This window comes from Giraffa tippelskirchi, chromosome 2 (genome assembly GCF_054371585.1).
Source record: "Giraffa tippelskirchi isolate mGirTip1 chromosome 2, T2T-mGirTip1v1.2.pri, whole genome shotgun sequence".
Classification (NCBI taxonomy): Eukaryota; Metazoa; Chordata; class Mammalia; order Artiodactyla; family Giraffidae; genus Giraffa; species Giraffa tippelskirchi.
Window position 1 is genome coordinate 198,314,930 of NC_137276.1, and position 19,759 is coordinate 198,334,688.

The following is a 19,759-nucleotide window of genomic DNA, read 5'->3' on the forward strand; positions in this document are numbered from 1 at the left end:
TTAGTTTTCAAAAACTCACACAAATTAGTATAACATGAAAACTGACACAAGAACTACAAAGAAAATGTTTTAGTCCCTCTGAGGGCATTTAATATAAGGAACTGCTCTAGCAAGGGAAGTTAGGAAAAATCACTCCTGAGAAAGTTATGATAGCACTTGCATTGGAAGAAAGAAAATTAAGAGTCAACAAGTTGAATGTGTTTGGGAGTAAAGAAGGGTTCCTTATAAGAAAGATTTGCAGGAATGTTTAATGCATGGGGAAATGTTTTTGTTACATAATAAGGTACCATATAACCTATATAAATCCCCAGTGAAGTTTGCATGTAAAAAAAGAAGAAAAAAAAATAAACCCAAAACACTAAAATGTGAACAGAGGTTGTATCATAGTGAGGGGATTGTGGGTGATGCTTATTCCTTTTAATCATTTCTGTACCTCTCAAATACAAAACAACAAGCATGTTCTATTTTTATAATAAAAATGTAGTAAATGGAAAGCTTTTTGGCTGAGGCCTTCAAATGCATTCTTCTGTTCATTGGTATTAGATAAAAACTATAACAGCCGAGCTATTCCTTTGGAACATCCATTTGTTTATTGGCCTATCAAATAGCCCATTTAGTTGCTCTTTTCTATATATTATACTGGTGATAATACACTCCATGCCATGCTTCAGTACATGATTAATGTGTCAGCGTGAAGATGCTTTAGTGGCCTTTGGCATTCTACTGGTAAAGTGAACTCAGCAAAATCCAGCAAGACACATTTGCCAATCCTATAAAAATACAATATAAACTGTTGACTCACCAGTTGCATACAGCAGCAAGTAAGGTGTAACTTTATTCATCTCACATACACTGGGTAATAACAGAGTAGTTTATTATCATTGCAGTTGCAGAAACCTGCCTACATTTCAGCCATCTGGGCTTCCTCAGGGCAGTATACAAGCAAAATATGTGAATGAAATATATGAGTTGAATATAGTTTCACGGGTTTTTTTTTTGGTAGGAGACTCTTAAAAAACTGCTCTGTACATTTTGGAAAGTAATTCTGCAGTGTTAGTTTACTTTGGAAAGCCATTGACTTTTACTAATTTAAGCCCATTAATGTTTTCATTAAGTAGAATATGTCTAAATGATAATGGACATTCCAATCGCATTTTATAACAAGAAAATTGTGGTAAATGTAATATAATTGAATAAACAAAAGTTATAATTCCTGAGGGGTTAATGAACAATCTATCTTACAGCATATTTCACCAACTGCAATCAAGTTCAAGATATATTAGATAAAATATTCACTTAAATATTAGTACAAATAACACTGAGAAACAGGATATGTTTTCAAAATTTAATTCATGACTAAGTTAAAAGAAAATTGAAAGATAAATGAATGAAAAATTCATTTATATAATGAAAAGAGTGAATTTTACAAATATGGCAATACTTTTCTAATTATCAGTTTAATATAATTTCCAGAATAAGGGAAATGAATTAGACATTTTTTTTTGTTTTGACTGACGATGTAGGTGTAAGTAAACAAGGGTGTTTATTCTCCTTTAATCTGCATCTCTGATGATCAGTTCAGTTTAGTTGCTCAGTCGTGTCTACCTCTTTGTGACCCCATGGACTGCAACACGCCAGGCTTCCCTGTCCATCACCAGCTCCGGGAGCTTACTAAAACTCAGGTCCATCAAGTTGGTGATACCATCCAGTAGTAAAACTTACATTTAATTAAATTTAAAATATTTTAATGATCAAGAAAACATTGATGCCAGGAGCCTCTAAAATAGTGTCAAAATGCTCTTAAGCTCCAAAGTCATGGAAATATTGTTAAAAGAACTGACTGAATCTTGTTAGCACTGACTTGTTCTCTTGTGTGCATTGTGCAAGCTAGGTCTCTTCAGTTGTGTTTGACTCTTTGTGAACCTATGACTTGTAGCCCACCAGGCTCCCCCTTCCATGGGATTCTCTAGAGAAAGCATACTGTAGTGGATTGCTTTGCCCTCCTCTGGGGATCTTCCTGATCCAGGGATCATACCCGCATCTCTTACATCTCCTGCATTGGCAGGTGGGTCCAAGGGCCCCTGGGAAGCCCAATTTGTTCTCTTACTCCCTTTAAGTAAACTAGGCACTCACTATACAAGAGAACCTGGTATGTATATAAGGAAAATAAAGAATTTATAATAGGCAATGAACACTCAGCTGTAAGTGTTCTTTATACCTCTCCTTTTTTTTATTTTTTAAATTTATTTATTTTTAATTGAAGTATAATTGCTTTACAATATTGTGTGGTTTCTACCAAACATTAACATGTTAATCTTAGATTCCCTGAGTTTTTTCTACTATAGTTTGGCTTGAATCTTGATTCTGAGGCTTGGCTTGTATATTTTGCCCTCTGACCTCAACATGCTTCAGAAAAAGACTTCAGGGCACTGCTTTGCCCATCTCATCACAGAAAGAGGAAAACCTAAGTCAACATCTTAAGTTTTGCATTTAACCGTTTCCAAACAATTCATGATTAAGCATATGTTGATGCCTGTAATCCTTGATTACATTTCCAATAGTGAGTGAATGATATAGACCATAAAGGAAAAGAAAATTTTAAATATTTTATGATGTTCCTGAGGAAATAATCGGTAGTATACAGTAGGGATCCCCAACATCCGGGGCCACAGGCCATTACTGGTCTATAGCCTGTTAGGAACCAGGCTGCACAGCAGGAGGTGAGCAGTAGAGGAGAGAGTGCAGCTACATTTGTATTTATAGCCGCTCCCATCACTCACATTACTGCATTATCACAATGTAATCATAGGGGCGGCTGCCAAGAGGAGCTACCCCACGTCCAAGGTAAGGAGCAGTGGCTGTGCTTTGCTGGAGCAGCTGTGAAGAGATACTCCTCGTCCAAGGTAAGAGAAACCCAAGTAAGACGGTAGGCACTGAGAGAGGGCATCAGAGGGCAGACAGACTGAAACCACAATCACAGACAACTAGCCAGTCTGATCACACGGACCACAGCCTTGTCTAACTCATTGAAACTAAGCCATGCTGTATGGGGCCACCCAAGATGGACGGGTCATGGTGGAGAGGTCTGACAAAATGTGGTCGGTCCCCTGGAGAAGGGAATGGCAAACCACTTCAGTATTCTTGCCTTAAGATCCCCATGAACAGTATGAAAAGGCAAAAAAGTAGGACATTGAAAGATGAACTCTCCAGGTCAGTAGGTGCCCAATATGCTACAGGAGATCAGTGGAGAAATAACTCCAGAAAGAATGAAGGGATGGAGCCAAAGCAAAAAACAACACCAGGTTGTGGATGGGACTGGTGACAGAAGCAAGGTTTGATGCTGTAAAGAGCAATATTGCATAGGAACCTGGAATGTTAGGTCCACGAATCAGGGCAAATTGGAAGTGGTCAAACAGGAGATGACAAGAGTGAACATCGACATTCTAGGAATCAGAGAACTTAGATGGACTGGAATGGGTGAATTTAACTCAGATGACCATTATATCTACTACTGTGAGCAGAAATTCCTTAGAAGAAATGGAGTAGCCATCATAGTCAACAAAAGAGTCTGAAATGCAGTACTTGGATGCAGTCTCAAAAATGACAGAATGATCTCTGTTCATTTCCAAGGCAAACCATTCAATATCATGGTAATCCAAGTCTATGCCCTGACCAGTAACAATGAAGAAACTGAAGTTGAACGGTTCTATGAAGACCTATAAGACATTCTAGAACTAACACCCCAAACAGATGTCCTTTTCACTATAGGGAACTGGAATGCAAAAGAAGGAAGTCAAGAAACACATGGGATAACAGGCAAATTTGGCCTTGGAGTAAAGAATGAAGCAGGACAAAGCCTACTAGAGTTCTGCCAAGAGAACGCACTGGTCATAGCAAACACCCTCTTGCAACAACACAAGAGAAGACTCTACACATGGACATCACTAGATGGCCAACACTGAAATAAGATTGATTATATTCTTTGCAGCCAAAGATGGAGAAGCTCTATATAGTCAGCAAAAGCAAGACTGGAAGCTGACTGTGGCTCAGATCATGAACTCCTTATTGCCAAATTCAAACAGAAATTGAAGAAAGTGGAGAAAAACACTAGACCATTCAGGTATGACCTAAATCAAATCTTTTATGAGTATACAGTAGAAGTGACAAATAGATTTAAGGGACTAGATCTGATAGACAGAGTGCCTGATGAACTATGGACAGAGGTTCATGACATTGTACAGGAGACGGGGATCAAGAAAATCCCCATGGAAAAGAAATGCAAAAAAGCAAAATGTCTGTCTGAGGAGGCCTTACAAATAGCTGGGGAAAAAAGAGAAGTGAAAAGCAAAGGAGAAAAGGAAAGATATTCCCATCTGAATGCAGAGTTCCAAAGAATAGCAAGGAGAGATAAGAAAGCCTTCCTCAGCGATCAATGCAAAGAAATAGAGGAAAACTATAGAATGGGAAAGACCAGAGATCTCTTCAAGAAAATTAGAGATACAAAGGGAACATTTCATGCAAAGAGGGGCTTAATAAAGGACAGAAATGGTATGGACCTAATAGAAGCAGAAGATATTAAGAAGAGGTGGCAAGAATACACAGAATTTTACAAAAAAGATCTTCATGACCCAGATAATCACCATGATGTGATCACTCACCTAGAGCCAGACATCCTGGAATGTAAAGTCAAGTGAGCCTTAGGAAGCATCACTATGAACAAAGCTCGTGGAGGTAATGGAATTCTAGTTGAGCTATTTCAAATCCTAAAAGATGACACTATGAAAGTGCTGCACTCAATATGCCAGCAAATTTGGAAAACTCAGCAATGGCCACAGGACTGGAAAATGTGGCAATGCCAAAGAATGCTCAAACTACCACACAATTGCACTCATCTCGTATGCTAGTAAAGTAATGCTCAAATTTCTCCAAGCCAGGCTTTAGCAATATGTGAATTGTGAACTTCCAGATGTTCAAGCTGGTTTTAGAAAAGGCAGAGGAACCAGAGATCAAATTACCAACATCTGCTGGATCATCGATAAAGTAAGAGAGTTCCCGAAAAAACATCTAGTTCTGCTTTATTGACTATGCCAAAGCCTTTGACTGTGTGGATCACAACAAACTGTGGAAAATTCTGAAAGAGATGGGAATACCAGACCACCTTATCTGCCTCTTGAGAAACCTGTGTTCAGATCAGGAAGCAACGGTTAGAACTGAACATGGAACAACAGACTGGTTTTAAATAGGAAAAAGTGTACGTTTAGGCTGTGTATTGTCACCCTGCTTATTTAAGTTATATGCAGAGTACATCATGAGAAACACTGCTGGAGGAAGCACAAGCTGGAATCCAGATTGCTGGGAGAAATTTCAATAACCTCAGAAATGCAGAGGACACCACCCTTATGTCAGAAAATGAAGAACTAAAGAGCCTCCTCATGAAAGTGAAAGAGGAAAGTGAAAAAGTTGTCTTAAAGCTCAACATTCAGAAAACTAAGATCATGGCATCTGGTCCCATCACTTCATGGGAAATAGATGGGGAAACAGTGGAGACAGAGGCTGACTTTATTTTTCTGGGCTCCAAAATCACTGCAGATGGTGACTTCAGCCATGAAATTAAAAGACACTTGCTCCTTGGAAGGAAAGTTATGACCAACCTAGACAGCATATTAAAAAGCAGAGACATTGCTTTGTCAACAAAGGTCCATCTAGTCAAGGCTATGGTTTTTCCAATGGTCATGTATGGATGTCAGAGTTGGACTGTAATGAAAACTGAGCACTGAAGAATTGATGTTTTTGAACTGTGGTGTTGGAGAAGACTCTTGAGAGTCCCTTGGGCTGCAAGGAGATCCAACCAGTCCATCCTAAAGGAGATCAGTCCTGGGTGTTCTTTGGAAGGACTGATGTTGAAGCTGAAACTCCAGTATTTTGGCCACCTAATGCGAAGAGCTAACTCATTTGAAAAGACTCAGAGCTGGGAAAGATTAAAGCAGGAGGAGAAGTGGATGACAGCAGATGAGATGGTTGGATGGCATCACCGACTCAATGGACATGGGTTTGGGTGGACTCCAGGAGTTGGTGTTGGACAGGGAGGCCTGGCGTGCTGTGGTTCATGGGGTCGCAAAGAGTCAGACACAGCTGAGCAACTGTTCTGAACTGACCTGAATCATAATAGAAATAAGGTGCACAATAAATGCAATGCACTTGAATCACCAAAAAACTATCCCCACCACCCCCTATTCCAGTCCAGAGAAAAATTTTCTTCCACAATACTCGTGCCTAATACCAGAAGGGCTGGGCACTGCTGGTGTACAGTTTGAGGTAATCTATTACTGTGGGGAAAGTATTTCATCATCTTAGGTTAAATAAGTCATGTTTACAGTAAAATTATAGAAACTGGCCAAAATCCAATAAATCTTTTATGAAAGAGTACAGAGTGGATCACAACAAACTGGCAAATTCTGAAAGAGATGGGAATACCAGACCACCTTACCTGCCCCCTGTGAAACATGTATGCAGGTCAAGAAGCAAGTTAGAAATGGAAATGGAACAACAGACTGGTTCAAAATTGGGAAAGGAGTAGGTCAAAGCTGTAAATTGTCACCCTGCTTATTTAACTTCTATGCCAGGTACATCATGTGAAATACTGGGCTGGATTAAGCAGAAGTTGGAATCAAGACTGTGGGGAGAAATATCAATAACCTCAGATATGAAGATGACTCCACCCTTATGGCAGAAAGTGAAGAGGAACTAAAGAGCCTCTTGATGAAGGTGAAAGAGGAGAGTGAAAAAGCTTGCTTGAAACTCAAAATTAAAAAAAAAAAAAAGGCAAAAAATCCAAAACCTAAAATTATGGCACCCAGTCCCATCATTTCATGACAAATAGATAGGGAAAAAATGAAGAACAGTGACAGACTTTATTTTCTTGGGATCCAAAATCCCTGTGGATAGTGACTGCAACCATGAAATTAAGAAACTGGTTCCTTTTGAAGAAAAGCTATGACAAACCTAGACAGTATATTAAAAGGTAGAGACATTACTTTACCGACAAAGGTCCATCTAGTCAAAGCTATGATTTTTCCAGTAGTCATGTATGGATTTCAGAGTTGGACCATAAAGAAGGCTGAGCACCGAAGAATTGATACTTTCAAACTGTTTGCTGGAGAAGACTCTTGAGGGTCCTTGGACAGGAAAGGGATCAAACAAGTTAATCCTAAAAGAAATCAATTGACTATACATTGGAAGGACTGATATTGAAGCTGAAGCTCCAACATTTGGCCCACCGTATGGAAAGAGGTGACTCATTCGAAAAGACCCTGATGCTAGGAAAAATTGAAGGCAGGAAGATAAGGGGATGACAGAGGATGAGATGTTTGGATGCCATCACCAGCTCAATGGACATGAATTTGAGCAAGCTCCAGCAGATGGTGAGGAACAGTGAAGCCCGATATGCTACAGTCCATAGCGTCGCAAAGAGTCAGACATGAGTGCGTGATTGAATAGCAAAGTTGTTAACTAAATGTGTGCTATTTTCCTATATAATAATTATAAGATATTTGGTTTATCATCTGTATATTTGGAGAAAAATGGAGTAACAGATTTCTTAAAGGAATGAGTGTAAAATATTGATGCAATAGCAGGCTAAAAATTTACATTTAAAAAGATATCATTTTTATAGTGTTCACCTAAGTGGAAGTACACAAGCTTTATATTTTTTTCACTACCAATGACAACTAGACTATAGCAAAGAGAAAATAACTTTTATTATTAATGTGATATATTTCAATTCCTAGAATTGTAAAAGAGAAGCAGGAGATTAAAGGATAAGTTTGAACTAATGTAATGTGTTGCACTCATCTCTCTCTTAATCAGCATTTAAGTAGTGTATGATTGCTTAAGATTAAAATCCTTCTTAAAAATGAAAAAATGATAACTGTTTTAAACTCCTTGAAGTCTTTATGGAATGAAAAAAATGGCAAATATTGCCAAATCCCTTTGGAATAAATCCCTCATTCTGTTGAAAAAGGAAGGCTGGAGATCCATGTTTCACTGAATCAGAACCCTCTGGATTTATATGAAATTTTAAATTAACAAGAGAAGAGAAACATAATCAGCATGTAATGATGTGTGCATATCTTACTTGTCAGACTCCTCTGAAGAGCAGAGCACGTATCTTTAAGACTTAGTTAGCAGCAGCTAGGGCTGTGGAAAGAGACCCAAGGGCAAGCTTGAGAAAGCTATAGGTGGTGATTTCACTATATTCTATCCATTGGGTAGCAACTTGAATGCAGTAGGAAAGAAATTAAGGAAATAAAACTGTGTAAGTTTGGAGAGTGGAGGAGAGGATGTGGTAATGGGAGGGGAGGTATGCTAAGGTGCTTCAGTCAGGTCTGACTTTTTGTGACCTTCTGGACTGTAACCTGCTAGGCTCCTCTGTCCATGGAATTCTCCAGGCAAGAATACTGGAGTGGGTTGCCATACCCTCCTCCAGGGGATCTTCCTGACCTAGTGATGGAACCCGCATCTCTTATGTCTCCTGAATTGGCAGGCAGGTTCTTTACCACCAGTGCTCCATGGGAAGCCCCAGTGAGAGGGGAGAGTAGGTTAGAAATCAGGAAAAAAACCTCATGATAGAATGAAAGGGAAAGGACTTTTGATAGAATCTGATAAAATGTTTCTCACGGGTGTAAGATATAAACTTCTCCCCTGTTACTACAAAATACCTGGTAAATTCTACACTGCATTCATAAAGTATAATAGTCTGGGCCAATCTGGGATGTTACTAAGGTATATTCTCATGGTTAAAGGGCCAAAGTACTGGTAGACAGGGAGGCCTGGAGTGCTGCAGTCCAAGGGGTCACAAAGAGTCAGACATGACTAAGTGACTGAAGTGAACTGAACTGAAGGGGCCCAAACAAACCGACCAACAAAGAAACTCCACAAAAACAGGACTGTAGGTGGATATCTGCTTTAGAGGCATGATTATTTAGAGGCATGATTATTTTAGAATTAATTTCAGGATGAGAGTGGAATACAGCATCTGGGAGGATTTTTCCAGTTTATACTTATATAATGGCTAAGGTAAATAAACAGGCAAATTTTCTGCAGAGCTTTACATTTTTTTTCTGTAATAAAACATAATTTCCTATTGTATCTTAGAAATTAGGTAATTCTACAGTCAACTGCCCGTGTATGCATCTGTTTCCTTCATTAGGTTCACTGCGTTCTAAGATCTTTAATGACATCACCACTGAATGGTTATCTTTTACATTTATTTATTTATTTATTTATTTAATTTAAAGTTTGCCAACTCTAAAGGAGGAGGTTGGTTCCTGGAGAAGTTAGTCTTTGAGCAATGACACAAAACTATATTTTGTTGTTTTATAAAACTAGAATATAAAGCATTATTTTATTCTAACTACCAATAACATTTACCTGTTTTACTAATGTCTCCTTTTTAAAATTTTCTATTAAAATACTTAAATATTAGACAAACTACTGTATATTTTCTCATAATTAAAAAAAAGTTGCACAAGCATTATTTATTTCAATCTCACTGCATAATTTCCAGTTTCTGTTGCATTGAAGAAATATTTCATATTTCTCTAAGTAACTCGTTCCTTTTTTCTTTTCTTTCTCTTTGGGTGTATTACATGTTTACAACAAGGATAAAAGAAAAGTAATCATGGATGTCAAGGCCATTTTAATCAAGTCATTCTAGTAATTTCATAAACCACAAGGGTAAGAGAATTATCTAGCTTATGTTTTTAGCTTAATAATATTAAGGCTTTGATATAAGTTTTGCTTAATTGCCTTTAATTTTGGATTGCATATTTTAAAAAATGAAAAAACTTAAAATAAGCATCCTATTCGTTATCATTATTTTTTATGTCTTTCTTTCTGTATTTTTTGGGTTTTGCTCCTGTTGGCCTCCAAAGCTTCTTTTAATACCTATACAATTGATTATGTGGAAGATGTAAATTCCTTCCTGCCTATGATGCTTAATTGCTCTTTTTCAGCTGCCCAGTCATCTAGAACTTCCACTTATGGTTTTAATTACTGCTAATGTTCTAATGACAATGCTGGCAGAGAAAGAATATTTTTTAGAAAGATTGCGTAAAATTAAAATCATTTGGCCAGTTGGGATTTTAAAAGACTGGGATTTTAAAATAATTCTTACCTGTATCCAGGATTTTTGCTAAATTTTTAGATTGAAAATTAATAATTTCTGGCAGTATGCATTCACTAATTCAGTCAGGAAAAAAAAAAAGTATTCATTGACTGCTGTATGCCATGTGCTGGGGCGACTAGGAGAGCAGTCATTTGCACTCCATTGTACAAATCATCTATAAGCAAATAAATAGAGCATAAAGTGTTTAGTTCTTATGTGCAAAGAATAATGGTAATTAGATTATTTTAGCTGAAACAAAATGTCACAAGATGCAAGTTTTTGCACAGACATTATTACAAACTTCTCTTTGTCTTTTAACATTGCCAGTCCCTAGAGTTCATTACCTTTACTTTTCTGTATCTTTGTCTTACCTCTGTATATTAACATTTTCTCATTACGTATTTCGTATGAAATATGAAAAAGTAAATTAGATGGCCTTTTCTTTGCAGACAGATTCTGGAACTGTTTAACTGAACCAGTGTATATCTCACTTGAATATCCATGAATCAATGGGTATTTATTTAATGTCCATTAGTGTGTTACACATAGTAATGGATTTGGAAGAAGATTAAGACAAGATCTTTGTCTGCAACTAGGTATCAGTCTTTTGGAGAAAGAAAAGACAAATATACATATCTCACTGAAATCTTTAGTCTGTTTATCTATTCACTCATTCATGCATGAAACAAACATTTACTGAGTGCTCATTATATACTTGTAGCTGTTACAGGCAACATTTTTTATCTTCAAGGAAATAGGTTAGAGAGGCCAGCCAAACATATAGATAGTGTACTTACTAAGCAAGCAAATACAGTTGGTATTTGATGCACTCTGGACAGATGAAATGGAAATCTAACTTGTTACAGGAGATGGCAAAGATTACACATGGAGGGAAATACCAGTTATTCTGAAGGTTACTGAAGTATTGCAGATAAAGTTCATACCTCTAGACTCATGAACCTACCTGAAACTTCCATGAGATATATATTACAGGAATCTCAAACTTAAGAAACAACTAAAACAAGCCACTTACTTATTCAACCTCCCCTCCACCTCTGACACACTTCCCTTTCATTCTTTATTATCTCACTTAATACCACCCCAGCCACCTAAGTTCCTCAGTCTAGAAATTTTCAATTTCTCTCTTCCCTTCATCTCCTATATTTATCAAAATTTATAAATTCGATTTTCAAAATCTCTGTTGATGCTATTTATTCTCATTATCCCCTCTGCCACTTTGATGCTACAAGTTCAGCTAATAATAGCTAGTAATGTTATTACTTATTATGATCTCAGCTAAATGTAATTTCTTAAGATAATCTTGCCTGTGCCAAATTCTCCCTTAGTCTACATTAGCAGACTCTTCCTTGTCAAGATAACACTTCTCACAATTTACAATTGTATTTTATGTGAGAGGGTTTCTATGTGTGTGCTGTCGTTTCAGTTGTGTCCAACTCTTTGCGACTCCATAGACTATAGCCCATCAGGCTCTTCTGTCCATTGGATTCTCCAGGCAAGAATACTGGAGTGGGTTGCCATTTCCTTGTGGTAAGTATTTATTGTTTGTCTCTGTCACTGGATTGTAAACATGTTGAAAGGAGAGAACATCACTGTTTTATCTGTAACCATGTACACTCAATTTCGAACATTAGACTTAATCAATAAATATATTTTCAATGAGCAAATAGCCGTCAACACTTAAAATTAGGAACTGACACAAAAAAATGCATACTTTTCACTCCCGTAGAAACTCAGAGAAAGCCTGTGCCAGAGTTTTTCCTAGAAATTATGACTGAGAAGTGACTCTACACCCTGGGAATAAGAAAAGGAATGAGGGTTGAAGAACAAATTGGAGGAAAGGTGTTTGAGTAGTGGACAGCAAAAATAACCATAATCCCCTGAAGGCATATGTATTAAAGCCTAGGAGAGCAGAACAAAGGCGATTCTTCTTTGAAAAAATGGTGTGAAACAGACCCTGAATGATTAAAAAAGAAAAAGAATCTGGAAAACTAGAATGAAGCACTTACCAAATAGGCAATTTAAAAGGCTTTGGAGATTTTACAGGAAGTTGAAATAATCTGAAAAAAAATGTTTTAGGAAGATTAACCTAATCCTGACAAGGAAATAAATAAAAGTGGGAATTCCCTGGCAGTCTAGTTGTTAGGACTTGTCACTTTTACTGCTATGGCCCCAAGTTCAATCCTTGGTTCGGGAACTAAGATCCCATAAGCTGTACAATGTAACCAACCAAAACAATGAATAAAGAAATAAACGCACATACCCAGAAATGCAGGGATCAGTTTTGAAGTAATGGTGGAAATAATCTGCAGTAATAGAATGACACAATGAACAAATAGGTTTGGCTATAGAAAATATATACTTTACTAGAAGCAACTGAATCATTTAGAAACTCTTTTTTAGAATTATTTTTGTTTTATTTTTACTTTTTAAACTGTCTAATCAGCTCATATTTGAAACAGTTCATACCAATTGTAACATCACTGTAAGTAAACATGAATTTATACAAACCAGATGGTTGGTTTTGGAGTTCCATAGTCAGAGGCACAGATTTGATTTTTAATATTATTTTTGTAAAATCTGAATATCTTTGCAAATACCGTTAATATGTATCTGAGTTCTGATATCTAACTTAAAATTTGCATTTGCCTGTATGACAAAACCTCTGATGGTAGGATGTAGATTTCAGGAAATTTATATTAAGCTGTGCTTACAGTAGAAATTAAGTTCATGAAAAATGATAAACTAGAATGATAGGAGAACTTTTGTTACCTTTGGAGTTTATAAAGTGGTACAAGATTTGTTCATAAAATCTATTCTAGTGGCTAGGAGGAGATATGAATTATTTTACAACCTGGGGACATGGTAAGTGGCTCAACTTTCCCCCTTATTTGTAAAATTATTTTACATGAAAAGACAAATAGTAGAACAACAGTGTGTAATTTAAGAAAAATCACACCAACAGAGAAGTCACAGCTGGGAAGAATCTTTGCCTCCCTACGCTTATTTCAATTAATCATAAGAAACAATTACAAAATGTCACAACTGTCCTCTAGACTCTAAATTTAAACATGAAACAGCTCATTCGATTATAAATTTTCCATAAAATAATCCAAACTATTATTTTATTTTAAACACAACCCAAATGTTTTAGTGTATTCTATAAAGCAATAGGCTTGAAATTATTAAAAAGTTTACAGGGGAGGAAGTATTTCCAGGGTTACATTGGAAATGCCACTATGTCCAGTTTTCTTGAAAAGAGGACTACTTTCAATGGATTAAATTAGAAGTAAGATCCTTTCTTCAAAGGATTTTGACTGTCCCTCCCTTTGTTACAATGTGCTGGAAGCCTCAGCAACCAGTAGGAGACCACTGATACTCAGATGAGCAAGACAGAATAACCATATTCCGTTTCCAGTGTTTTGCAGAAAGCAGCCACATTTGTACAGAACATATTGGAAGGAGTCTTTGCTTTCACAAAGCTTTCTCAGGACCCTAAAATAAAACTTGTATTTAAGATGAACCTTCAGGCCACACAAGACACTATGGGAACATCTGAGGCGTGTGCAGTCCACGTGCTACATGGCAAGGGGAAAAAAGAGCTTTCAGCATTTCAAGAGGCAATAAGTAAGAACTCATTATTATTCAACTCTCTGCAAATTGAAATAATTCAAAAACATAGCAGGTACACACAAGGCACAGGGTGCAGTATCCACTGACTGATGCATAGTATGACAGGAAAATGACAATCAAATCACCAGCACAGAGAGCAGTCACACAGCCTCACTGTTCTAGAGTTTGTCTGAGTTTCTTTGGGAAATACCGCCTGTTCTAATGTGACTGACCAACACAGTGATAACAATCCCCTCAGCCCCAGACAGGGCTGCTTGTGGCTGGAAGCTATGGGTAAGCTGGAGCCTGTCACCCATAACTTCCAGCCACAAGCAGCCTTATCTGTTTACCCCTATGTGCCATACAAATTTTGTCATTTTCTATCTGAGCCAAGACATAGAAACACTTGGGAAGTATTGAGCTAATAGACAGTACAATATATGAAGTTTTCATTACTTATTACAGATCCAGTCATCCTTAATGCTATTGATGGTATCCTTGAATTTAAAACACCTTCAGGGGCTTCCCTGGTGACTCAGTGGTAAAGAATCTGCCTGCCAATGCACAAGACCAGTTGGTTCAATCACTGCTCTGGGAAGATCCCACACTCCTTGGAACTAATAGACCTGTGCACCACAGCTACTGAACCTGTGTTCTAGAGGCTGGGAGCCGCAACCACTGATGCCTGAGCACCCTACAGCCTGTGCTGCACAACAAAAGAAGCCACTGCAATGAGAAGCCTGAGGGCTGCAAGTGGAGCATTGCCCTCATCTGTTGCAACTAGAGAGAAGCTTTCATAGCAATAAAGACCCCACACAGCCAAAAGTTACTAACTAAATAATACAATTTAAATAAATAATTAGTTGATTAAATAAAACACATTCAGGTATGTTCAAGATGAGTAGCTTGTCCTAAACTGAAATATCTGTCAGTAAAATTGTTTCTTTGTTGATACTTTGTATGCAAGAACATCTGAGAACATCTCTGAGAAGTCTTATACATAATAAATTTATTGTACTCTCTTGAGTACAGTATGTACTAAATTTGGACATATTTACCTCAGGGAACACCTGTTAAATTAAGGCCCCAAATTGTTCCATAGATACAAAACCAAACAAAACAACAAATAATTTCCCTAATTTGGAAATCTTGGTGCTAAGTAAATACCTCAGCTTGGTTGGATTATGTGTGATTATTGATAGTCAAAACTGCTCCTGGTGAGCTGACCAGATAAAAAATATAGAAAGCTGTCTTAATAGGGTTTATTTTTAACTGAGTGTGATATATATATTCCATCAACTCTTAAACAAGGTGTAACTGTTGCCAAATTTTGAAGCCAGAAGTACTTTTTTGGGAAAAGGTTATTTTGAAATTCAAAATATGTTTTACAAGACAAGAATGCTGATTTTAATTAAAATAAATTCATTTAGGGTTAGACTTCTTCAGAAAATGGATTGTTAACAAATTCAGTAATCAGTGGTGTATATACTTCCCAAGGTAACAGTCATTGTTCAAATAGAGAACAGCATGATTATTGTTAAAACCATATGGTTCTTTGAAAGCATGCAATCTTAACTGATCTTTCATAATACTGTTGAGACTGAATATAATCAATGAACTGTCCAGTAGTATTTCCCTATACATAAATAAGCATTGGCTCATGTTTAGGTAGCATGATTGTGACACAGATGGCTGGCTGCCCTCCTAAAATGCAAGGTCTTCTACAATTCTGTGGAATTGTCTCTGGGAGGCAGAAGCTACATTCCCCAATCTGCTTTCATCTCTCTGGATCATATGATTAATTTTTACTAAATAGGCTATGAGAAGTATAGACTGCCTGGATTCATATATTGACTCTGCCAAACTATCAACTATGTGAATTTAGTAAAGTTATTAAAATTCTCTGAGGCTCAGTTTTCTCATCTGTAACATAGTCTAATAAAAGACCTCATTTCTAGGTTGGTCATGAGGACTAAATAAAGCAGACCATGCCTGGTCCTCTAATGCAGAAAGTGAAGAGGAACTAAAGAGCCTCTTGATGAGAGTGAAAGGAAAGTGTAAAAGCTCCTTTGAATGTTGAAGCTCAACATTCAAAAAACTTATATCATGGCATCTGGTCCCGTCACTCCATGGCAAATAGAAAGGGAAAAAGTGGAAGCAGTGAAAGATTTTATTTTCTTGGGCTCCAAAATGACTGTGAACAGTGACTGCAGCCATGAAGTTAAAAGATGCTTACTCCTTAGAAGAAAGGTTATAACAAACCTAAACAGCATATTTCAAAGCAGCAATATCACTCTGCTGACAAAGGTCCATATAGTCAAAGCTGTGGTTTTCCAGTAGTCATGTATAGATGTGAGAGTTGTACCATCAAGAAAGCTGAGTGCCAAAGAATTGATGCTTTCAAATTGTGGTGCTGGAGAAGACTCTTGAGAGTCCCTTGGACAGCAAGGAGATCAAACCAGTCAATCTTAAAAGAAGTCAACCCCAAATAATAGTCAGCAGGATTGTTGTTGAAGCTGAAGCTTCAATACTTTGGTCACCGGATGTGAAAAGTTGACTCATTGGAAAGGACTCTGATGCTGGGAAAGATGGAAGGCAAAAGGAGGAGGGGGCAGCAGAGGATGAGATGGTTGGATGGCATCACTGACTCAATGGACTTGAGTTTGGGCAAACTCCAGGATATAGTGGAGGAGTGATGAGACTGTCTTGTTGTAGTCTATGGGGTCACAAAGTGTTGGACACAACTTAGCAAATGAACAACGACAAGTTACATCTGGGAAATGGTAAGCAGATGAAGTTTTTCATTAAATAAAATTTAAAAAAATATTTATGATTTATTCTAGTTATTTTGTGTATTTTCTAAATTTATATTCCAATCTGGGTGGGGGAGATTGTTTAAAAACATTATTAAATGAGTGAAAAAGATGCAGAAAACTAAGAGTGACAAACTTTCAGTTACAATATAAATGAATCATGGGTATGAAATGTAGTATGGGGAAAATAGTCAACAATAATGTACTATCTTTGTATGGGTGACATGGTAACTAGACTCACTGTGGTCACTTTGTAACATATCAAAATGTCAAATAACTGTTGTGCACAGGACTAATATAGTGTTGTAGGTCAATTATCTTTCAAAAAACAAACAAAAAAAAAACTCATAGGAAAGGAGATGAGGTTTGTATTTACCAGAGGCCTGACGGGTATAGGGTGGGGATTGGATAAAGATGGCCAAAAGGAACAAACTTCCAGTTATAAGTAAGTACTAGAGATAGAATGTACAACATGATTAACATTATTAACACAGCTGTAAGTTATATATGAAAGTTGTTAAGAAGAGTAAATCCTTAGTTCTCATCATGAGAAACATTTTTTTCCATTTTATTTTATTTTGTATCTATATGAGAAGATGGGTATTGATGGAACATATTGTGTTAGTCATTTGATAGTATATGTTAGTAAAAACATGAATGCTATATACCTTAAAGTTATACAGTGCTATATGTCAATTATATCTCAATAAAATTATACGAAAAAAACACCATTTAGAAAAAATAGTGGAATAAAACACGCTTTATATTTTTATATTTTATTATGACTGAAAAATTAAGAAACCAAGAAAAAGCCAATAGAGCATGAACTTGGGCAAACTTCGGGATATGGTGAAGGACAGAAAGGTCTGGCATGCTGCAGTCCATGGGGTTGCAAAGAGCCAGACCCCACTGGGTGACTGAACAACAACATACACACACACACACACACACACACACACACACACACTCACACACATATATATATATATATATAAGATATCGGCATTTTAATGATTTCCAGAATATATAATGCTATCATAATGATGTTTTTTCCATTAACACGTTTATCTCCTAAGGGAAAAATGATCTGTGATTTCCTCATCACTTGGAATCTCCCCTTTCCAGTGACACAGTGGCAGGACCTGGTATTGTCCAGCCAGTCTCCCTACTCCCACAACTAGGACCTTGGCTTTAGAGTCACCAGTAAAGCCTAATTTCAATACAGTCAATACTCAGAATCTGTATTTAAAAAATACAGATATATAGGGCCTGGGCTTCTCAGGTGACACTAGTGGTAAAGAACATGCCTGCCAATGCTGGATATGTAAGAGGCATGGGTTCAATCCCTAGGTTGGAAAGATCCTCTTGAGAAGGAAATGGCAACCCACTCCAGTATTCTTGCCTGGGAAATCTCTTGGACAGAAGCACCCAGCAGGCTAGATTTCATGGATCACAGAGAGTCAGACACTGTTGATCATGCATTCATGTATCCATGAGAAAGGGGGCAAGAACAGGACTTTATTTAATAACAACATAAAGGTGCTTTTTTTTTTTTAATTAACTACTTTTCAGACACACACATACAACTGAACCATTTTCTGAAAATATTTCTAATAGAAACTCTTGTTCAAGCCTAATTTTTGGAAAGTTATAGAGCGCATTTGCATCAGAGTTCCTCCTGGAGTTTCAGCTTCTGCTGTTTACCAGGAGGATTGACGTGACCTTCAAATGCACTGCTGGGTTTGGGCAAAAAGCCAGCTTAAATGTTTATTAATGATGATCTTGCTTGTAGTTAGTTAACACTCTCCCCCTACTTCTGTGATGGTACTTTCCTCATATTTATTAAAGTGTTGAGAGAAAGTCAAACTATATATGTATTATCTTTGAAAGTCAGGATAATGGAATGGTTAGAAAATTGGAAAACCTCATCTAAATTTAAACAAAAATCCTTTCTATTATATGTTTTTTTTTAAACAGTAAAATAATACATGTTGATTTTTTAAAGTTATAATTTACCTTTTACTTCATAATGACTATTTAAAGAATTACCATATATCCTGTTGTAAACTTGTACTAAGGACCAAAAGAAGAGAGACAGAAAGAGAGAAAGAGAGAAAAATTGAGATCAATCATATCCTAAGAGATCAAGAAAACTTTATAGTTAAAAGACAAAGATTCTGCTATTATTTTGATTTCATATACCTGAAGTCAGCTAAAAAACAAAAATTATCTCAACAAAACATAAGATTTCTCAGTTTTATAAACATAATCTAAAGAACAATATATTTTGGTTATTACTCTGTGTTTTTCCAAAATACATTTTTAAAAAGATGCTTCTAGTTCGTATAAAGGTCATGGCAGTTTTCAGAGCCAAAACTGTACTAAACATTTCATCATAGTTGTATGATTTCCTTTTCCCATTTTCTCTGCAAATGTGCACAGGTACTACTAGTACACAACTACAGTTAGCCACTTATATTTGGTTCTTACAGATAGCACCTGTAACTAGCTGCTGCATGAATGCATGGTCACAATTATACATTTTTATAGTTTTTAATCTGCTATTTAAAGTATAGAGATTAATGATAAATAATTTTTGTGTACAGTATCTACTCTAACAATTTATGAAAATCTGAATCCTGCCTTCTGCAAGAAGCTAACAGTAAGGGCAAAATCATGACAACTGAAAGAGAGACATAAGGATGAGTTCAATTATCAGAAGGGAAGTTGAATTAAAACATATGTGACATCCTCTCTTTATCCTCCCTTTCTCAGTGGGACCTGCAGAGAAGAAGGTATATAGAGACATGGCTTCCCTGCTCCCTTATCTTGCCAAGAAGACATGTAATGGGGCCTAGTATATGGGAGCGCTTTCAGAAAGAAATTTATATTTCAGATGAATTTAAGTGACTATGAACAGGAAATTATTTGACCCAAGAAGATAAGTCTCATTGATCCAAGTCTAGCTTTTGCCACAAAGCTTTGACCAAAAAAATAAATAAATAAAAGCTGGTGTCCTGGTCTGAAAGGGCAAGGTTTTCTGAAAGAGGGTTGGGGAAAGCAGGCAAATATCACTTGCGTTCAAGCAGAACATTTTATTTTCTCTATCACCTCAGCTGTTGTTCCTTATCCCCAGAGGCTGCCAGCCACG

General features: G+C 36.8%; 1 protein-coding gene across 7 annotated transcripts in view; it reads right to left on the reverse strand.

The window, feature by feature from the left end:
* Positions 1-19,759, reverse strand: part of CADM2 (cell adhesion molecule 2) — a 1,189,836-nt gene that overhangs the window by 210,337 nt on the left and 959,740 nt on the right. For 2 of the 7 annotated variants that reach the window (XM_081552260.1, XM_081552262.1), the window contains exon 3: positions 12,447-12,489. The exons of the other annotated variants lie outside the window; for them this stretch is intronic. In XM_081552260.1, coding sequence (XP_081408386.1) covers positions 12,447-12,489 — 43 coding nt within the window. The remainder of the gene's footprint in view (positions 1-12,446; positions 12,490-19,759) is intronic. 7 annotated transcript variants of the gene reach the window in all.